This window comes from Tinamus guttatus, unplaced genomic scaffold (genome assembly GCF_059628265.1).
Source record: "Tinamus guttatus ecotype Peru unplaced genomic scaffold, ASM5962826v1 Tinamus_guttatus_pri_ptg000402l, whole genome shotgun sequence".
Classification (NCBI taxonomy): domain Eukaryota; kingdom Metazoa; phylum Chordata; class Aves; order Tinamiformes; family Tinamidae; genus Tinamus; species Tinamus guttatus.
Genome location: NW_028288936.1, coordinates 1,743,998 through 1,765,009, shown reverse-complemented (window position 1 = coordinate 1,765,009; position 21,012 = coordinate 1,743,998). Strand labels below are relative to the sequence as shown.

The 21,012-nt window shown below is 40.5% G+C and overlaps 1 protein-coding gene across 1 annotated transcript in view; it reads right to left on the bottom strand.

The window, feature by feature from the left end:
• The window catches only part of KHDRBS2 (KH RNA binding domain containing, signal transduction associated 2), a 336,178-nt gene extending 330,671 nt beyond the window's left edge, over positions 1 to 5,507 (bottom strand). Inside the window, exon 1 of the mRNA XM_088531225.1 lies at positions 5,400 to 5,507. Within this exon, the coding sequence (XP_088387351.1) occupies positions 5,400 to 5,490 (91 nt within the window). The 5' untranslated portion in view covers positions 5,491 to 5,507. The remainder of the gene's footprint in view (positions 1 to 5,399) is intronic.
• Between the last annotated feature and the right edge of the window lie 15,505 nt (positions 5,508 to 21,012).

Genomic DNA, 21,012 nt, shown 5'->3' with positions numbered 1-21,012 from the left:
AGAAAAAAAAAAAGCCTCTATGTACTAAACACCTCAGACCCACATGTCAAGGTTGCTTGGTCCAACCACAAAGACCCTACATGTTTTTACAGCTAGGGACATCTTGGGAAATTACTAATTTATTATTATTATTAATTATTATTAATTAATTCTTAGCTTTACCCACTTTATTTTAAGCCTGCCTAAACTTTTTGTGATACGAAGTGCTGACAAGTCCAACTCCGTGGTACAGCCACAGTCCAAAGAGTGGGGAAAAAAGAAGGAAGAGCAGATGAATTCTAGTGCCTTCCTACTGCTTTTACTGCCTGCAAAACAGCCTATGTTTTGTACATCTCCACTTTCTGAGGAACGCCCCCTCTCCCCCCATTTTTTTTTTAATTGTCCTTTCCTCAACAAGAATTTAAATGAATATTTTGAGGCTAAATAAACTTTTCTCCCACCAACTACTGGATCTGAGGGAAAGAGATTTCTGGGAAACAGTTAAAAATTGCCTACTTTTAGAAAGATACTCTTAGCCCGAATCAAGCTGCAGGACAGATGCAGTGACTCTACAGGCCAAGAAAACACTGTTTCATCTGTGCAGTACTTTCAGGCAGAGATACAGCTGCAGAGCAAAGCATGATACACTTCCATTTTAATAAAGATTGGACATGAACTACCCAACAACAGCTACATTTATGCTTTCTAGAGTAGGACCCAACACACCTTATACTCGAAGCCTGCAGCTCAGATGTCACCAAGGCACCTCTCTAGTCCTAGCATCGCCTGGCAGGCTAGCAAGGCCTTACTCTTTATACATATGTTTGAGTTCTCCTTAGGAGTATTTTGCACCTGCCACAACAGTCAGCATCAGATTTTAGGGAGTAACAAATACCCTAATAACTCACAGCAAATCCGGTCAGCCAGGATACGCTGCCTGCATATTAAAGGAGAAATGAGCACATCTGATGAGCAAGACCGTCTGCAGGGCAAGGCTGGACCTTGCCGCGAAGGCGCTGGGATCCGAGGTCCAGGCTTGGCATGTGGAGGCCAATCATGCCACCTCCTGGCTACGAATGGCCACTCGATTCCAAAAAGGTTGCAAGTGCCTGGCAAGTTGAGAGAGACAGAGACTTTCTGTTCACTGTTCCCCCTTGGCACTGGCAGCTAGGATTGCCGATTTCCCAAGTTCTTGAGTTTAAAAATGTCTGCCTTGAGGCAGAAGGGGGAGAAACGCAGTTGTAAGAGTTCCCTGAATTAATACACTAAAAAGACTCAAAATATCTTTTTAAAAATACTACAAATATACTCTATACTTTTCTTCCAAGGAGAACATTCACATATCTAAAAAGACAGTGTGCTGTGGAGTTCCAGCGAGGCTCCAGCTACCCAGATAAGGCTTAGAAAGTGCTTCTGACCTTCTCTTCAACAGCTGTGGCTGAATTCTGCTTCTCACACTGAACCATTCTTTAAGCAGCCCAGCTGATTCAAACAGCACTATATGAACAACGGAGCACTATTTTGTGTGAGAAGTGTCAGAAACTACCATCAGTTATTGCATTTACATTGCCTCCTCCTTTGTAGAAGAATTTACTGTTCCAAAGCAGGGGTTTTCCATGAAGACAGATCAAATGGACCTAAGCTGATTCACAGCTCTGAAAGGAAGAATTTTAAGACTTTGTTCTTGTTGTTGTTTTAAACCAATTCTGTCTTTCCCCCCCCACCAAGGGATTTCAACTCTTATGACTAAGAACTTTGATAGATCAGTATGAACACTTAACATGGCTGCTTTACTTAACTCATTCTTCTGAGGTTTTATCCTATTTTGGTTACTCTAAAATCAGTTATCTCATTAAAATCACAGGGATTCATCTGTGTTATATTCTGCAGGACAAAAGCACTTCCTAGGACTGAAAACACACTGTGCTGTTATACCACAATTAAAAAAAAAAAAATCTTACCTTTAAAAATACATAGAGGGTAGAACTTATACACTCAGTCTTAAGATTAGCAGTGCATTCTAAAGTATCCTTTTTCATTACATCTTTATTCCAAATACCATGGACCTCCATGAACTTATTTGTGTAAGGACTACCTGGTAGTCCACTAACTAGGATAAAAGATTCCCAACAGTTTCAGCCAGTTTGGGATCGAGTCTGTAATGTCCAGGACATTGCTCTTTGTAGAAACAGTGATAGCTTGTACTCCTTTAGAGCTTGCACTGGTGTTACTCGTTTTTATTGAATATGATACTAATGAAAGACGAGATATATAAATCTAGATTCTAATCAACCCCAAATTTCTAAAATATATGCTCTAAAGATTTGCAGGTTTCCTGAGTCAACCTTCCAGCTATTTACACTGCGTTTCTTTGGACAAAGTAAACGATGATTAATACAAACAATTTTGCAAACACAGATTTCTTCTCACCTGATGTAAACATTAGGAAAAAGAAACACAATAAGTAGAGAAGTGACTGCTTACAGATTAATATTAATGTATGGGTTTACACTAACATTTTGTATTAATCTTATTTTAGCCTAAATGCTTGTTTAGACAGAATAAACTAATAAAATCTCTCTTTTCATATCTAGTTATAGAAAAATAAATAAAAATACAAAAGTATCAGAGGCAGGTCACAGGCTTGATCAATAGCCTCTCACATCCTGGGCTCCATATTCTACATCACCAAGACAAGTCATTTGCCTATAGCGCCCTTCTTTTTGCCCCAAGTTATTTAATACAGAAATACAGTTACAAGACAAATCCACCTTGCCTTATGAAAACCAAATGACTCTCCATAAGTCCAAGAAAAAAAAGATCTCAATATATAAACCAATATTTGCCCTGTACACAGGGCAAAATGGAATTGCATTATATCAGTTCTCAGACTAGCTAGAATAAATACACCAGGCTTGCAAGAAGGACCTTCCAGGTAGAGGGCAGAGGCTAAACAATTAGATGCCTTTCCAGTAATTGTGCCCTGTCCTGCTGGGAGCTTTAGGACAGTGAGACCAGGGAGTCTAACTGAGGAGCCCAGAGCCTCAGCAGGCTCCGGGCAAGACATGGGAACCATCCGTGGAGCTGGGGCTTAACCCGAGATTCAAGCACAAGGCCTGATTCTCGCTGCCTTCCCCACGCCAGCTGAAATCAAGAGGTTGTTCGGACTGTCGCTAAACAGAGAAATTAGCTACCTCATTACCTAAGCAATGCTGGTATTTCCGTGAGGAGAGACGCTGTTACTTGGGCTGGCTCTTTTTCCAAAGGGTCTTTCCTTTAGGCTTCTACTAGAAAACACCGACAGCTGTAAGATAGTTCAAAGTCATACTCACATGGAAAATTTAATTGCCTATATATTGTTTGGGATAAATAGCTGACAGTTTGGTTTATAAAAATAAAGCTGTTATAAAACAGAAATTATATACTATGAGAAAATTGCAGTAGTTTGTAGCTTCCTCTGTGTCATTCACAGCTTAAGAAATTAAGCATATCTAAACATAAAATACATATTTCCAGGCTGAACAGGCAGAGTTTTATTTTAAATTTAAAAAAACAAATACTTTTTAAAGTAAATCCAAGTAAACCTAAATACAAAAACCAGCTGATAGTGTATTTCTGGAAGGCTTCCACCTATGGTTTCACACAGGAAGATGTCTCTCCTCAACCTCAGGTGCTAGCAAGTGACATGAAAAATCACAGCACTCAACTCGGAGCTGGAGGCTCTCCTCCCCGAAGCAAAAAAAGAACCTGACACCAAAACTGACACATTTTATATTAAGTCTCCTGGCAATCAAAAATTTGTACAACCTACAAATAACACCTGCCTGCTATTGTTATGTATTCCTGTGTTATTTCTCAAAAGAAGAGACATCTGTATGCAGCGCTGCAATGCCAACACATCCTAGCACTATATTATTACAGAGATTGTACTACTGCCCCACGTTCTTCTGGCAGCCCCACACGTTTCTGCCTGTTGTACATTTTCCTTCCCTGAATGCCCAGGAGCAATCACTGCCTTCATTCCTGCTTCCTTAACTGGTCTCACACTTACTTTGACAAAACTGTCTCAATAGTCATCATATGCTAGACTCCAAAATGAATCTCTAGAAAGCCTGACAGATGGCGTTTGAAGGATAATGCCAGGTATCCGGTGTGAACGTGACATTAGCATCCCTACAGCTTCCACAGACAACTCACCTTCAGCTTCTGCTAGAAAAGCACAGACTTAGTCCCAGTTATACCAGGGATGAATGAGAATACTAATCACTTCTGCAGCCTCACAAGCCCTTGAAAATGCATTTTTTTTGCATGAACCTAAAACTCTGAAACAGCTATTTTGTCACCTCCCCCCACCCTTTTTTATTATTTATTTTTATTTTCTAACTTTCCTTCACACGCACTGAATTATTTGCCGCACGCATTTTCCTCCTCTCCCGCACACAGAGGCTCTCAGTAGACACCTCCCCCTTCTGGGAACGGATCAAATTGCAAGGCGCAAATATACACCCCTTGGATGAATCAAAGTGTGACAAAAGCAAAGTTCTCAACCGAAAAATAACGGCGGCAAGCGGCGCGGCGACGGCCCCAGCAGCGAGGCGGCCCCGGCAAAGGGACGTTCCTCACACCCAACTCCCGGGCATCGCGGGGCCCGGGCTCGGCACCCCAACCATAGTCCGTGAGCCACACACATTGGGAAGGCCATGAAAAGACCTCTGCACCTCTGAGTAGAGCGAGCTTTAAACGGTTATGATTTTCCTTAAGTTGTTACTGAACTTTGGGAATTGGTCACTCCTCGCTGAACAAGAGATAAGGGGAATTGGTGGCCATCCCCAGGGTCTAACCAGGTAATTTTCTGTATCGTTAAAGGGTTTGGCCACCTGCCTTGATTTGCAAATCCCTCTTTACTCCTCCTTTTGGACATGAGGATGCAGATTAAGAAGCAAGGGCAGCAAAGACCGCGGAGGCCCCTCGGAGGTAACTTCACTGAGGGCACCCACACGAAGCGCCGGGCGCCACGGGCCTGCACGACACAGCCACGCAGGCACCAAATTATGAACTTTTAAAGCACTCCCTCCCCCCCCCCCAAAAAAAATAGAAAAAAAAAAATAGTTTGACCGAAATGAGGGAGCCGAGCGGGACGCTACGCGAGGACGGGCAGGCTGCCGCGCTGCGCTCCAGCCCTGCACAAGCGCGCGGGGAAGCCATCGCGCCCCGCGCGGCACCGCGGCCAGGAGCCGCCGATGCCGCCCGCACGGGCCGCGCCGAGGCGCCCGGAGCGAGCCCCGCGGCGCGGCGGGACGCGGCGACAACCCCGGGGGCCGCCGCGGCAGCGCCCCGGCGCCGCCGGCAGAGGCGCTGCCGAGGGGCGACGCACGCCGCTCCGCGCCCGCCCGCGCCGCTCCGCGCCCGCCGCCGCTCACCGTGGGCCAGGAGGCGCATGGCGTGCACGAAGGAGGGGTCCAGGCTGTCCTTCTCCGCCATGAGCTCGGGCAGGTACTTCTCCTGCTCCATGGCCGCGGCGCCGCGGCGGGCTGCGCGGGCGCCGCCTCGCGCCGCGCCGCCCGCCGCCCCCGCGGGGCCCGCCCCCGGCGGCGCCCCGCGCCTCCCAGGTGCGCCGCGCCCGCCGCCACTCCCGCGGCGGCGGCGGCGGCACCGCCGGCCCCTCCCCCGGCGCCTCCCCGCGGCTCGGCGCGCGGGGCGCGCGCGTGGGCGCGGCGGGGCGCGCGTGTCGGCGCGCGTGTCCCGGCGTCGCGCGGAGCCGCTGCCGGAGCCGCCGCCGCCGCAGCCTTCGCCCCCCCCGCAGTGAGCGGCCCGCGCCCGAAGGCCGCCTTAACTAGGGAGGCGGGGCCCGCTGCGCCACGCCCCCGCGCTCCCATTGGCTGTGACCGCGCGGGAGGGCGGGCGCGCGGCCGGGCGCTCTCCGCGGTGCTGGAGCGCCCGCGAGCGGGGGCGGGGCTATCCCTGAGGGGCGGGGCTATTCCCCGGAGGCGGGGCCAACCGGGACACGGTTTTAGATTTTTTTTTTTTAGATTTTTTTTTTAGATTTTTTTATTTAATAAAAGCAAAGGTGGTTACTGTGATACATATAGAATACATATAAACCTCCGTGCTGCCAATCTGTGGTATTTCCAGGAAAAAAGAAAAGTGTACGAGGACTCTGCTCCCCATGGAGAAAGGGAAAACAGTCTGGTTGCAGGGCACCTGAAACGCTTCAAAAGCAGCTAATGAGCCTCTGGTGCCGGAAGCGGCCGATTTAATTGGCAATCAGCTTTTATTGCAAATTGGTTGTGGGGATGTAGGGAAGACGCAAGTCATTAAAAAAAAAAAACGAATAAAACAAAGACAAGCACAGAGCTATGGTATTTTATTAATAATTTATCCTGCTTCAATTTTTTTTCCTTCTATGGGGCTCACCCCTTTGCAAGAAATGCCGCTTGCTGCACACCTCAAAACTGTCTCACTGGAGATATCCCCAATGTCCTCCTGTCCTCCTCAGAACAGGTCAGGCTGGTTCTCTCACTGCACAAACAGAAAAGACTGCTAGGAAGTACCTTCTCAGATGACATCTCCGAGGCTGAACTAAGCCATCCTTACACTGAAACACGGATGGCAGCCTTTAGGGCATGCTGTATTCTCAAGTATATGAAAATAAAGAATTTTGATGGGCTTTCCCTCAAGAGTGCTATAAGAGGGATGCCACTTTGTGTAGTTGCACTCATCCTATCTAGCTCGTGGCGAGCCTTGGTTCAAACACTTCTATGTTTATTGAGCAGTGGGAAGGGCTACGTCCATTGAATGCATTTTTTCTGGCCGAGGCAGTACAGAACAGATATTCTGTGCATATCTCTTTTTCAGCAAAGCAAACAGAGACAAGTTTTCTGTCAGTTCCATTTTGAATAGTTATAAAGTTAAATTGACTTTCAGTGATACTTTGGCTGCAAAACCATTGAGATGCTTTTCTAAATTTTACCTTAGACCTCATTAAAAAAAAATCATTAAAATCTGTCAGACAGGAAATATAGACCTCTAATGACATCAAGCATGGTTTCATTGCTAGTTGGAGATTGAATCTTTTTTCATAGCTACTAAAAACCAAAGACACATTTTACAACTTTTTAGTTTGAAGTGACAAGCCAAATTAAAGTTTATCTGTACTATATTTTATTACTAAGTCTGATAATGAAGCAGATCACAGCATATAAGATTATAGCTTATTTGAAGACAGGCAGGTAGCAATCATTATGTTTTTTTTCACTACCAGCTGAATGTATCTCCCCTGTACTATCATGTAGCAGTGAAGTCAAGAGGCAGTGGAGGCATGCTATTGGAGGAAAATCTCCAAACTTTCCAAAAACATATTTTTAAAATTATGGAGTCCATTGAGAATATGCAGTAGAATGAATGACTGGTGTGCTTGCACTGGCAATCAGCTACCCTTTTGAAACAGCACATTAGTCATGATGATAAGTTAGCTGAGTATCTATGCATGTGTGAGTACACCTAGCCCCTCATACACCAGAGATTAGTTAAGAGTTTCCAATGTGGGAAAGTCCATCTGCTTTCAATTTTCTTCTGTTTCACCCATTTTAACTAGTGGCAGAGATTACATGAGCTCCTGAACTGACTCCAGGTCAGAGTAAAGGGCCTAGGGGGTTTCTCCCATCAGCTGTGTGTTCCGGATGGGCTCGGGATTCGGCAACGACCACATCAGAACGAGGCGACTACATCGAGCTTTTATTCAGGTGGAAGCACATAAAAGAAGCAAAGCATGGATAACTACTCACGAGGTGATACCTGCTGATCTGGGCCCAAACATCCTCTTGAGCTGATCAGAACGAGAGAGTTGCTGACCGGCTCCCGTGGAGTCAGCGTAGGCCTCAGAGTCTGGAGTTTCTCCTCCCTGCCTCTCTCCGCACTGTCCTCTCTATGCCCGGTGCATCCTGGCACGTAGGGTCAGTCCGACCCAGGAGGCAGCCTGGGGGGTGGACAACCTCCACCTCTAGTTGCACAACTCTCCCCCCCGGGGTGCGCAGGCGTGCACACCAGTCGGTGGGCCCAACCCTCAATTCGAGGGTCCTGCCTTCCTCCTCTTCCTCCTCATTTCTGGGTGTTTGGGCTCCAAAACTAGTTTGGAGGATGTCCGTGGTTAAGCTGGCTACAAGCCCAGCCGAGCGGCCGGCTTCAACAGGTTTCCAGGGGGGGCTGCCTGTGAACCGGGCTGAGCAGCTGCGTCCCTGCTCCTTGTTGCTCAGCCTAGACAGGCAAACATCTTCTTTCCCAAGGTCTGGCCTCTGCTTCCCATAGGAGATTGTTATGACTCTACAGATCACAGAAATTTTTATCTCCAATACACTGTGTTAAACATATCCTATCCTTAAACTGGAATTGTTATTCACAATATTTGGAACAAGGAAACAGCAACACAGAATGTCCCCGCCTCCCTTTCTCTAGTATGATTAATTCTTTCTTGGGATAATGCCTGCACCTGGATGCTGTCTGGCCATCGCTCCCTCATCTGTGAATCCCAGTCCTGGGCCCATGCTCTGCAGTCTGGTAGTGGGACACCTGGACACACCTGGGATATCAGTGCAAAACGTGATTCCACAATGAGAACGTTTGAACAAACAGCCCAGAAAGGACATGCTGCACTTCAGCAAATACACAAATCACTGTAGATCACCTTCTGAATAGTCACTGTGCACAGAAAAAGACTCAGGTGTTTTATCCAACCCACAGCGAATTGAACTCTGTGGAAACATCCTGATATCAATAAATTGAGGATCTCTCCACTAATACAACTGAATAAACACTGATGGACTTAAACAGAGATGAATCATACAGATTAGTCTTTAATCTATGAATCATATGAAACATCTTCAGATAAAAAGTGTATCATCTCAAATGTTCTTGTTTCTCTTCATTGTTTCTAGATTTCAAGCTCCTCAGACCAGGTAGAGACAACAGTTTCTTTGTGAAAAGTGCAAGTCCTTCTGTGTATTCAGAAAGTACCAAGGAATTCCAGGATGCTTAAAGAGATGGGTAAGAATCATCTTGGTAGGGAGCAAAATAATGTCAGGGTACTATTATACTATTAACCACAAGTTCTGGAAAGCAAACTTATTATACCTGTGTGGTTAAATCAGAGAATCTCATGCACATGATTGTAAGTAAGTAATTATCATTCTTAAACAGCTAATAATAGTTTTTTTAAAAAAGGTACAAAGATGGTAAAAAAATGGGGTACGACGAACGTACACAAAAAGAAGACACGTGATTTAGAATAATTGAGCTAGTTTCCAAACTTCTAGGGCTCTTCCTGGGCTAATCTTTTGGCTTTTATTTGAGTGGCAGCTTTTCATCACAATAAGATACAGAAGTTTGCAATCTTCTCCTCTAACTTTGGGCACGTAAAATCAGATGTCTAACTCTACTCCAGGCACCACAGACATCCTTTGCAATCAGTGGGATGAATAGGCTCTTCCAGCAGATTATTCATCTGACCTGCAGGTCATCATCTTCAGACAAGATGAGTCATCCTGTGCAGGATCTGATTTCTTTCCACTGAATATGAAGCCAGTAACAGATTAGATTTAAATATCTGGTGCATAACAACATTAGCACAGATGAATTCCAATAGATTTTGAAAATGTATGACAATAAGGAGGCCAGAAGAGTTTGCCATTGTATAACAGATGATGGATCAGAACAACGACTGTTTGAAAAAATTTATGAGATATTCATGATAAAATTAATGCTGTCATATAAAGGTAGAAAAACAGCCTACATTCAAAATAAAAATGATGGAATTTATTTGAGAAAAAAAAGACATATATAGTTTATCTAAGATACAAATAAATCTACAAATACCTGGAGAAAATATAATCAAGTGAAAACAGAACTCTTTAGAGCATACAAAGAATAAAAACTAAAAATATTAAGATAAAATTATATATGGGAAAACATCAATGGATGTAACAAGCTCTCTTTATTATTTCATTGAGGAAGCGAACTCTCATCAGCTAAATATAACAAACAGAAACAACAGTGCATCTGCTGAGGGAGGCTGGTAACTTTTTATACAAGAAAGCTAATAATACAAAATAATTTTATTATTTGTAATGCATTTGTAGCTTTTTCTCCAGTTTGTCTTGTTTTAGTTCAATTTTTGTTCAGATAATATTTATCTGCAATTGATTATTTAGCAACTTGATTTTGTTAACTTTGTTTCACTAAGAAGGATTCAATGGAGACAACATTCTTAGTTTATGGATTAAGTGTTTAAAACCTATATCCAAGCAACAAGATAAAATTATGCTTTAGTAAGACTTCAGGTGGTCTATTGCAATGTAGAGAAAAATGAAATGGAGCAAATCCAGCATATGATTTAAAACATACCTATTTATACCTCTGTTATTTACAACATACAGCTTTACAGAATTCAGCCTATTTCCATATTTTTGACAGAAGTACAGAAGTACACAAAGTAAACTCCAGACAAATAAGCCATCTGTGGCTGGTATCCATCTGGCAATCTTAAAAACAAATATATAATGTTGGAATTCATACAAATTAGCAATGACTGGAAAAAAAAATTATCTCCCTCAGAAAAGTTTCAAGACATCACATAATTTTCAGTCTTACTTGGTTATAGGGAAAATACTTTCTGGAAGGATCACTGAAAGATCTTAAGGGTCTTAGCAGGATAAAAGAGAAGGTATGTAACAAAATAAAGACAATTATCTTGAAAGTCAAGGTAGTACTTAAAAATTGTAAGTCATGACAAAAATGTTACAAATTATTTCACAATTTCAACAATTTCACAATTATTTCAACAAACCCAAGCGTATCTGAATGGAGTTTTTAAATGAGTAGTGAACAAATCTACAGATATTTTCAGAATAAAAAACTTCATGACTTAGTTTCCTTTAAAGACTAAATCCTCTATCAAAATGCTTTTATATTCCCAGACTCTCTTTCCAAGAAAGAGCATTTCAACTCAAAAAATATTCTTAGGCCACTCTGAGCATTGTCCTGGACAAGCCAAACTTATTTCAAAATTTGACTTCCTCAGGGTTACAGAGAATTTCATGTTTGTCCATTACAGTTTGTGAGAGCTTTACAACATGCTGCTGAGGAAATATTACTGACCTAAGCTCAGTAGTTGGAGAAGACAAGTGGACCTGTAACAAAATAATTTGACAGCTTGATAAATATGAGGTGTGATGGGCACGTGCTTTCATATTTACCTCAGCTCATGATAATTTTCAAAGATGCAGTTCTAGCAGAAAATCATGGAGTAAAACAGCAACAAAGAAATGTTACCCTAAGCTTCACCAAGCAAGTTTTGCTTTCCAACAATCATGCCAATACAGTAACTCAAATTCTAACAGAAACTCTAAGCCAATGAGATATTATCAACCTCTTAAAACAATCAAATTCAAACATGCTGCAACGTGTGCTTGTTTCAGAATACCGACCTACCTATGCGCTGTATGTGTGTTGACTCGCACAATTACCAAAGAAAAGAACTACAAATTGTTTAATATATGGCAATCCACGTAAATAGTACATTAGACTGACCATATCATAGCATACCAGCTACCTATTTGATATGATTTTTGCTTGTTTAGTCCTGGCTTAAATCTGAAGTCTTCATTTTTTTTTAATTAAATAATAATTTTCTTTCTATCTATTTAAAAATGTGTGGGAAAGGTTGTACTCTTTGTTATATACAGCAGGAACAAGGGAGCTAACAAAAGCCAAGAGACTCAGTATTTTTTTTTTGAATAACACTCTCTCCTACAGCATTTGCGGGCTAGAAACATCACTGCAAACCCAAATATTTTAGCTTTCAGGTCACAAGTCATTTCAAAAGTTTTAGTGAGTTTTTCCCGTTCTTCTTCAAAGATTTTTAACGCTCCCAGCAGTTTCTTTTTTGAGAACTCTTCACTACTTAGCAGTACCAGTTCTTAGGTAATAGGTCTCTTAGAGATGTGCATAATAAACAGAGAGGGTCAGGAAACTTTAGAGGAGATGAAATTCTAAAAGGCAAAAAACATTTAGTAAGTTTGTGGAAAAAATGTTTTCAGTTTCTGACCAGCTCCACTAATAGTAAGAATGAAAAAGTTAAAAGCTCAGCAAATATTGTTAAATCTGCTCATGATAATGGAGTTTATTTGCCTTTTGTGCCAGATTAAATGGATTTGCTTTATTTCAGGAGCTGTGCTGTATTAGCCTCAACTATTGCAAAGCTCAATTTGCCCATGGAGCAAATGGATGATGAGTCATTCTTTTTCGGAATAGTGCATTAAGTTCAATCTCATCTTACTATTATTTAATTTTCCAAGTAAGTCATTCCACAGCCCTATGAGCTCAATGATTACATAAATTCAGAAGGATGAAATTTAAGGACACATTATACCACAGTTACGTATGTTTAAGGACCGTCCCATTTAAATCAGTAGCAATATCTTTATGTAGTGAACAAACAATAGTATTGTCTTCTGACCTTAATTTTGTAGGATTGTGATTTGTAATTTTGTACTTTTCCATCTCAAGTGCAACTAAAACTTACAAATGTATAAAATATTTGTAATAATAACTATGCATGTGTATAAATTGAGTGTACTTTATATTTACAGGAAATCAATAGCAGTCACAAGAAAGTTGATGATAATAATTCCCAAATGATGCAAATGTCAGCCACAGTAACTAATATATAATTACATCTGCTTTTTAGGCATATAAAAATAGAGATCTTGAAGAATTTGAAAAAATGGCTCTAAGGTATAATTTAATTTTATTAATTATGCAAAACTACTTTTATCTGCTCCGTGTTTGCAATTTATTTTTCCCTTATACTGTGTTTAAAAATTACTTGCTCATGACAATATCATAAAACATTTATTTTTGTAAACACAGAATGGACAACTATTGAGCAACTTTGGACTAATTTCCCCAAACAGATCGGCCATAACATCAAAAGATCTGTCCATACCAAAAGTGCCAGTAATATTATGGGGCTAATAGCATCCTTTAATGATTCCAGAAATTTTCCAGTTAAGTCCACTAAAAGACAAACAAACAAATAAAAATTGTCATGTATGCTTTCTTTATAATATTAAAATAATTGGCATTTTTTTCCATTTTGGCTTCCTCACCCGAATGACTATTTACTTTAATATAAGTATTGTCATTGGTAATGAGCTTTGAATCAGGCACAAGGACACTGCAGCAGATGTTTCCAGTCTGTTGGAACTGATATCATGCTGTCCAACAGTATTGCCTTCACACCGACTCTAGTTTATGGTCTAGTTTTATAGTGGTCTTTAAAGATTTTCAATCAGTGGTCTTTAAAGACTTTTCTGGAGAGCAGCCTTATTCAGACACTTTCTTTTGGGAGTTTAAACCTTTGCCAAAATAAAATGTTACTTCATAAGACTATTTCAGATTGGTCATATAAGGTATTTATTTTTCAAGTAACCCAGTACAATTTCCTTCCTATCCACCCACTTACCACTTACATACCTTTACATTTATATATTAGATGACTGGCAGCATAGCTGTAAGTCATCTTGGCTAGTGATTTTTACAGAAAAAAAAAAAGAATAGTTTCATATCTTTTTTAATTATTTGGAGAATAACAAAGTTCTACTTTGTTTTCTTTTTTATTAATAACTGGAGTTCTTATATTCAGTCTCTACATTATTGTCTGTCTTCTACTGAATAAACCTACCTTTTATCTTCTTGTATAAATCTGAATTCAGAAAAATTTGTAAATAATGTGTTTAGCTGAGCGAAATGAAATGCTAGATGTTGAATGTGTAATAGCAATGTATCTTTGCATCTTCTTTTCCAGTCCATTTGTGTTTATATCTTTTTCTTCCATAAACAGTGATTTACATAATTAATTAAAATAAGAGTTAAATGGGAAGATGGGGGTATGGAAGAGAGAGGAAAGAGGTTTGTTAATGAACCCGGTACTTAAGTAGGTACTTAGGTAGCTTTAAGCTGTACCAGATAATGTATTGGCACTTAATTTTCAAGAGAGGGTAAATATCTTACCTAAGTAGGCAAGACAGAGACTCCCTTTTGGTGGATAATACAGTTTTCATGAATCATTTGACCAAAACCAAAATGTAGGTCTTTATGTGTGTGTGTGTGTATATATATATGCAAGTATATATGTGTGTGTGTGTACATAATTGTGAGATGTGGATATTTTACCATACAAAGGCTAGCATCTGGCCACATACAACTATGCACTCATTTGGCAGAAACTTAGAGAAGTAGAAACAGTGGAAGAAACCTTGGAAGAAATTACCATTAGTATAAACATTACCATTAGGATACATATCATTAGGAACATTAGGTTAAATTCCTGCGTTTCCCTCAAAAGCACTGGGCATTGAAAGCAAAATTTCTTCCTGGAGGGCCTCTAGCGCAAGTGCAGAGGACTTCTCCCACCAGCACCTTCAGCAGAGGAAGAGACGCCATTTGTCAAGCAGTCTGGGGGGAGTGGCTAGGAGAAGACATTTTCCCAAAGTTTGATCCACGCTGGAGCTCAGGTTTAAGTGTTCTCCTCCTGCTTTGATCCTGGTGGCTTTTGCAGTGGGAACACTCACTCCAGCTGCTGTCTCGTAGTCCACAAAGCGCTGACTGGACAGAGCCACAGCTATGCCAGTGCCCGCCAAACCCTCCGGCTGCCCCCTCGCTATGCGCATGGAGAGCCCCGGGTGCTTCTCCTCGTGCTGGGTATGCCTGATGGCCACGAGAGCAAAGGCCCCCACCTCCAGCACAGCACCCTCATGGCTCCCCTGAAGATCAGCCTGGCAGCAACACCCACATCCACACATGGAGCTGGGCCTGCTCCCCAGGGCTGGCTCTGACTGCAGGGTCTCCAGCTGCAGCTCAATAGCTCAATATTTGCTAGCAAACGACACACAGCACTGAGGTTTGCTAGGAAAACTCGCTACCTCCCATCCCTCAGGTGCCCCCAGATGATGGCACTGGCCCTGTGGACCCCACATCCCACAGGGCCTTCTCTGGTTGCTGGCATTGACTTTGCAAGTGTGCAGAGCAGAGAACATGTTTGCACAGAAATTAACAGGAAAATAGAATTTTGTGAGAACACAGGCTTCAGAACAGACTAAGAAGTGGTGACGAGATGCAAACAGACCAGCATATGGACTGGCACTAGTTGGTACCCTGCCTGCCCATCATACCCCCATAGCTCTTTATTTCTGCGCTCTTGTCTTTGCTTCATCCCTCCCTTTCTCCACCATTGCCTCTTTCCAAATAAAAACATTGACCTTCATTATTCCCCCATCCCTATCAGCCCAGTTTCTTGCTCACACCCAAATTTAACATTTCTGATGCTGTTCCACTGGCTTGGGTGCAACATTATGGGCTCAGGTAAGTTATCCGCAATTATCATTCAGGACCAAAGGTCCAGAAACATGTGAGCAGTGAGAGGAAATGAGCTGGCACACATGTAAGTTGTTAGCTACAGCTCCATGCAAAACATTCACATGTACCATGTTCCTTTACATTGTGCTTGTTCTTGCTACAGGCTGCTGGAAATTCAGCTTTTGGAGAAACAATAGGCAAATACAGGGTTTGAGAGAAATCAGTGTGGGGTGAAGAAAATAGACCTTACCTATACTCTCCATCTATATGGCTAATCGTACTAGGGGAAAGAAACTAGCAGACAGTGTCATCCTGCTTTTGTGGACCTTCTTTTCAGTGCTTAACAGTTTTTGCTGTTTTTTCCTTTTTTTCTTTTCTGTTCTGTGCTTTATAGTTAAAAAGAAAATGTTTTAATTTAAGAAGTCATTCTTTTGACTATGCTATTCTTCTGACTTCCCCAGATTCTATTAGTTTAGTGAATTACTATATCCAGTTGATGCCCAGCTACAAAGAACTGAATAACTATGTTTATGCCAAATTAAAGCATTGTAAGGTCATATAAAACAATTCAATAAAAGAGAGAGAGAGAGAGAAAAAAAAGAGGAATTATCTGGTATGTCATTCAGTAAAACCAGACAAATAGAGGTTTATAGTTAAAATGATCAGATGTCAAACAAAAAACAGACAGTAGTTTAGGTCCCTGAATTACACTCCTTTGGAATTATAGCAATCCGCTCTTTTGAGGGCAGTCTGTGTACTTTCAGGTCTAAGTTATGTACAATATAGCTTAAAAATTGCTTCCCTGGTTAAGCTGTATTTTGAATTTTGTTTTTGTTTTTCCACTCAGTAACACTGAACATGCTACCAAGACATAAGAATACACAGGGGCCCCAATGTTCCTTGCATGCTTAAAACAATATTGATAAGTCTAGTAAAAGTCACTGCCATGTCCCATTTTCTATTGCTATTTCTCTATAGCCTTTCATTGCGTGCTGCAGGCCCAAATTATTCATATCCTATTTACTATATTAGTATTTAAAAAGTTTTCCATCTGCCAACTATTATAGTAGCAGTAAGAACTATCCCAAATACTTGGAGACATGCTTTCTATATGAGAGGGGAAAACTGCAAATACCTCTGTTGCCAGCAACTCCAGCGCAATTTGAGAGCCCTCATTTTATGAAAGCAAGCTGTAGTTCAAAGAATATGCCTAATATCAGTGACTATGAATAAACCACTTAAAGAGTCATGTTGCAAACCTTCTGCTCCGGCTGACTGTAGTACCACCAATGCTGCAAAGCAGTTGAAGAGAATGACCCATTTCCGCACAAGCACAAGCTCTTTGACTGAAGATTTTCATACTGTACAGCCAAGGCTAGCCCCTCACATAGCTCTGTGAAAGTCTATTTCCTCATTGAAATTCTGGCATCATGGTTGATCACACATTCGAGATGATAAGAGTCTATCCTGCAGAGTGGAACTGCTTTGCTCAGAAGTGTTATTGTTAGATCCTGTCAGAGAGCTAGCATTAACATGTCCTAAGATCCTAGTCAAGGCAAAAGCAAGGTTTTTCTGAAGCATATTATATTGGTGGAGCTGAACTGAAGCCTAGAAGAAAAAGCATACCTCTTTCGTCACTAAAAGACGATTAGGAGATTAACTTATAGGTAAAAGCAATTTTTCTTTGCTTTAAAGCACAGATTGTGAGACATTTTTAACTGCTTGAAATCTTAAGCCAGACAGTAGCTAAACTGGATACTGCCAAAACACCATTTTTTTCCAGGTGTTGAGAAAAGAGATATCTTGAAAACTGATTAAGCCTGTGGAAGACTAGAGGAGAAGCAAAGACTGGATTTTTCCTTTTCGGAGTGGCCAGGTATCTCACTAAAAAAATCACTGCTGGCTAAAAGTGCTTCCTCTTAAGATAATCAAAAATTGCTTTCTAAAATAAATTGATCCTCCTGGGCCTTTGCCCTTTAGATACTCCAGATCAGAAAGAGAATGAGTTGGCCCTATATCTCCTATACGCCTTCGTTTCCTGTGCCTGGAAATAATCACACAGCAGGTGCATTCTTCGGTCTTGACCTGATACAAATTCAGGATGAAGTTGAGGCTGATGACTGTACACAAAAATTGAGGCCATATGTACCATAATCAACTTATGACTATATACATAATAGGAAGAGTGAGAAAAGTTATAGATTTGTTATTGTTTATTTTGTAAATTATAGTAATTAATTTCTCATGTGGCATGAGAATTTTCCTTATTTTATACATCTAAACAAGTCATTTCAGGGCAGTGCTTCTCTATAACATGGAAAATACCTTCAGGGCACTGGAAAATTTATCTCACCCTCTACAGCAAACTGTAATGGTATCTAATTATTATAATAAAATAGAAATTGACCGAATCAGTTCAATATCACATGATCCAGTACATTATGAACATGTTGTCATGATTACTTATGAGAAATAATGAAAAAAAGACTATGCAAATGAATAAACTTACTAAATCAATTTACAATATATTACAAATTAAGAAGATTATTGCAGTATCTCAGAAGTGTCTACAAAACTAAGCAAAAATTAATGATAAGCAAAAATGAGTTCCCTTTGTGGTTTATTTTCATCCAGCTGCATCCAGCTATGAAAGGGCTATCAAACAAAACACTAATTAGCAGTCAGCTCAAAGCAGTTTCAGAAAGTAACCTTTTGGCTTCCAGTGTCTTTCTGCTGGTGTCACGATTTCAATAAGCACAAGCCCTATTTCTGCTTAAGGTCAGAAGCCAGTCATGAAGTAGATGGACTTCCCATGAAGTATATGAAGGATTAAGCATCTGTGAATGGCATTCACAAGCTAACTGCAAGCACTGGAAAGTACATTTTATCCTTTCTCTCCTTATGGTTGTTGGCAACTAGTTCCCAAACTGTCAAACATCATCTCCATAATCTTAAAAACATTTTGCTTGAACAGCATCATTCTCCCACTGTGTGGGGGCGCTGCTGAGTCGCTTCCACATTAGTTCCTCCATTATGTGGCTTATGGGATCCACTTCCTTTTTCCTAGAAGATTGCAAAGCTGGATTTACTGATTTCTAGGAAATTGTTTGAAACATAAAACTAGATCTTTCAAATACTTACTGATTTGATCTTATTCTCTTTATTGCCTTCCATGCTAAGGTTTCTTTAGAATTTCTTACCTTTTGAATGAACTAAAAGTACAGTACCTACGTCCCAATTGTTTTTAAAAGGCCCTGATATACTCTGTGTTCTTTTTAGGTGCCAAACACCAGGGGTATGCTTTGTGGAGTGAACACTTCTATTTCGTTCAGTGCTATCAGTGCAATTGAGAGGGGCAGGATCTAAAGTACAATTGCCACTCTTAAGTATTTTCTTACTTTCTAACCATATTATCTATATTACAAACACTTATAATGCACACTCGTGATTCAAGGATTTTATAAGAAATCTAGGCAGATGGATAAGATCTGAAGATTCTGCTATTGAAATACAGATTAGACAGTACAAGAAATGAGTCATCTTGTAGAACTAGATTATGCTTTAGCACTCTGGGATTCATTGCAATAAAAACTATAGACCTTAAAGACAGCTGTATGACTGTAAGCTGGTTGTCCCTTCCTCTCTATATAGTTAATGGAGAGAAATAAGCGTCACCAGAAAGTAATTCCTCTAATTTACAATAGATATTTATTATCTTCATTGACTGCAAAGTGAGCTTCCTATAATTCATTCAAATTTAGGCAACTAACCTTTAGATACTACCTTAGCTCAGATGAATCCCAACCTCTGTGTCTAAATTCACTACGACCTCTTTAGATCATGTGTAATTCATATTCAGAGATCTGCTCAGATTTCTATAAGCTACAATTCAGATTATTTGGGGAAGAAGTAAGGTTGGTCATTGATGATTGAACCAAAGAGCATTTTTCATTGTCTTGAGTATCTATTAAAAGCAGAACTTCAGCACACCTTCCTCTTCCTGTGCAAATCCCACCAAAGAGAGGACTCAACCTATGAAAGAAAAAAAAAAAAAAAAACACACACATTAATGGACCTAGTAGGTCGAGACGGATTATTCTGTGGCTAAGATCTCCAAGTTTTCTGCTTTTTTTCATTCTCTTTTCCTCTAGAGTTTGAAGAGTGAACACTTAAGAGATTCCAGTGATATTGATTTTACAACCACTTAGGTCTTTTACCTCTGGATTTTTGCCAACCTGTATAAAGGAGTGTCCCTTACTTCAGTAACCTCGGTGGCCATATCAGGCTTTTAAAAGTAGAGTTTGGGGTTTTTCAATTTGGTTCTCTTTTCTTTCTTCTTCCTTAGCCTTTTATAATATTTTTGGAATTTTATGTTCTGAAGCCATGCTAATTCTTAAAAATGTTGCTTGTACGAATATGACAGGCAAGATAGAGCAAACAAGGCATAGAGGAACTAAATACTGGGATGTGCTTGAAAACCAGCAAGATTATCTTACCCACACGCTCATTCCCTCATCACTATTAGGTTCACTATGTCTCCCCCTTCCTTCCTAGCAGGGAAATTGCTGCTGGTCTGGGAAGGTGGGCAGAAAGTTGTGTATGTTCACAACTGGTCCCAGTGACTAGTCTCCAGTGTTACTGGACGTGATCTCTGGGCAACTCCTGGTATTTGTCTCCATAAATCTCTCTCAAAAAAATAGGATCCTCCCATTTCTCTTTCCTCTAGCCAGCCTCCAGCCTTCTTCCTCAGCCTCCTTTTCTCTGAAACCACTTATTCTGAGAATCCTTGTTTTTCAATACCAGCTCTTCTATCTGGAATACCACACCAATATTTTACCTTTACCTAAAAAGTCTATGTGCAGAAGCACAATGTGTGATCAGTCTCCTAATTGGTGGTTCTATTCTTTTATTAATTCGAAGATTTGGGACATGGCATTTTTGTTTAGTCCATGTCTTATCAAAATTTATTGACAGTCTGTTCTAGCTGCAGCCAGCAAGTAGCAGGCTTCTACTTGAAAGTGAAAAGCTCAGTTTTAGATGTTCACACTGCCTGTCCCCTGCCCCAATCATGTGAGTCTGTTAGCACTCACAATTTAAGCTTCATTTTTGCTGTGGCAACAAATGAGAAAATAAAAAATATATAACTATTTTAAAAATATATATGAATTTGTTAATATATCAAAAGTTCTTTATAAAAATGTTAGTGCATTTCTGCATTTTTAAGTTCATTTATTTTCAAATTCTTGGAGAAATAACAGAAAGATTTTTCATTACACTTACATGTGATTATACAATACCTGTCATAAGTTGTATTGTAATTTTCTTATGCAGATAATAATTATATCCTAAAGGGAATAGGAAGAAATTAAAATTGTTTACTGTTGCAGCTCTGAGATGACCCAGTATATTGCGTAATACTACTAATAATATTTCATTTTTATCATATATATAATGACCTTATGCTTAGGTCACCTAATAAACACTCTCCATTATGAAAGATTATTGGACCCTTTTCCTTAGGCAGCATATATACGTACATTATTTGTAGCAAGCTCTGCCAAGGGAAAATTTCTGGTGCTAGGAAAATACCAATGGCTGATGCCAGGAAATTATCTTCATGTTTGA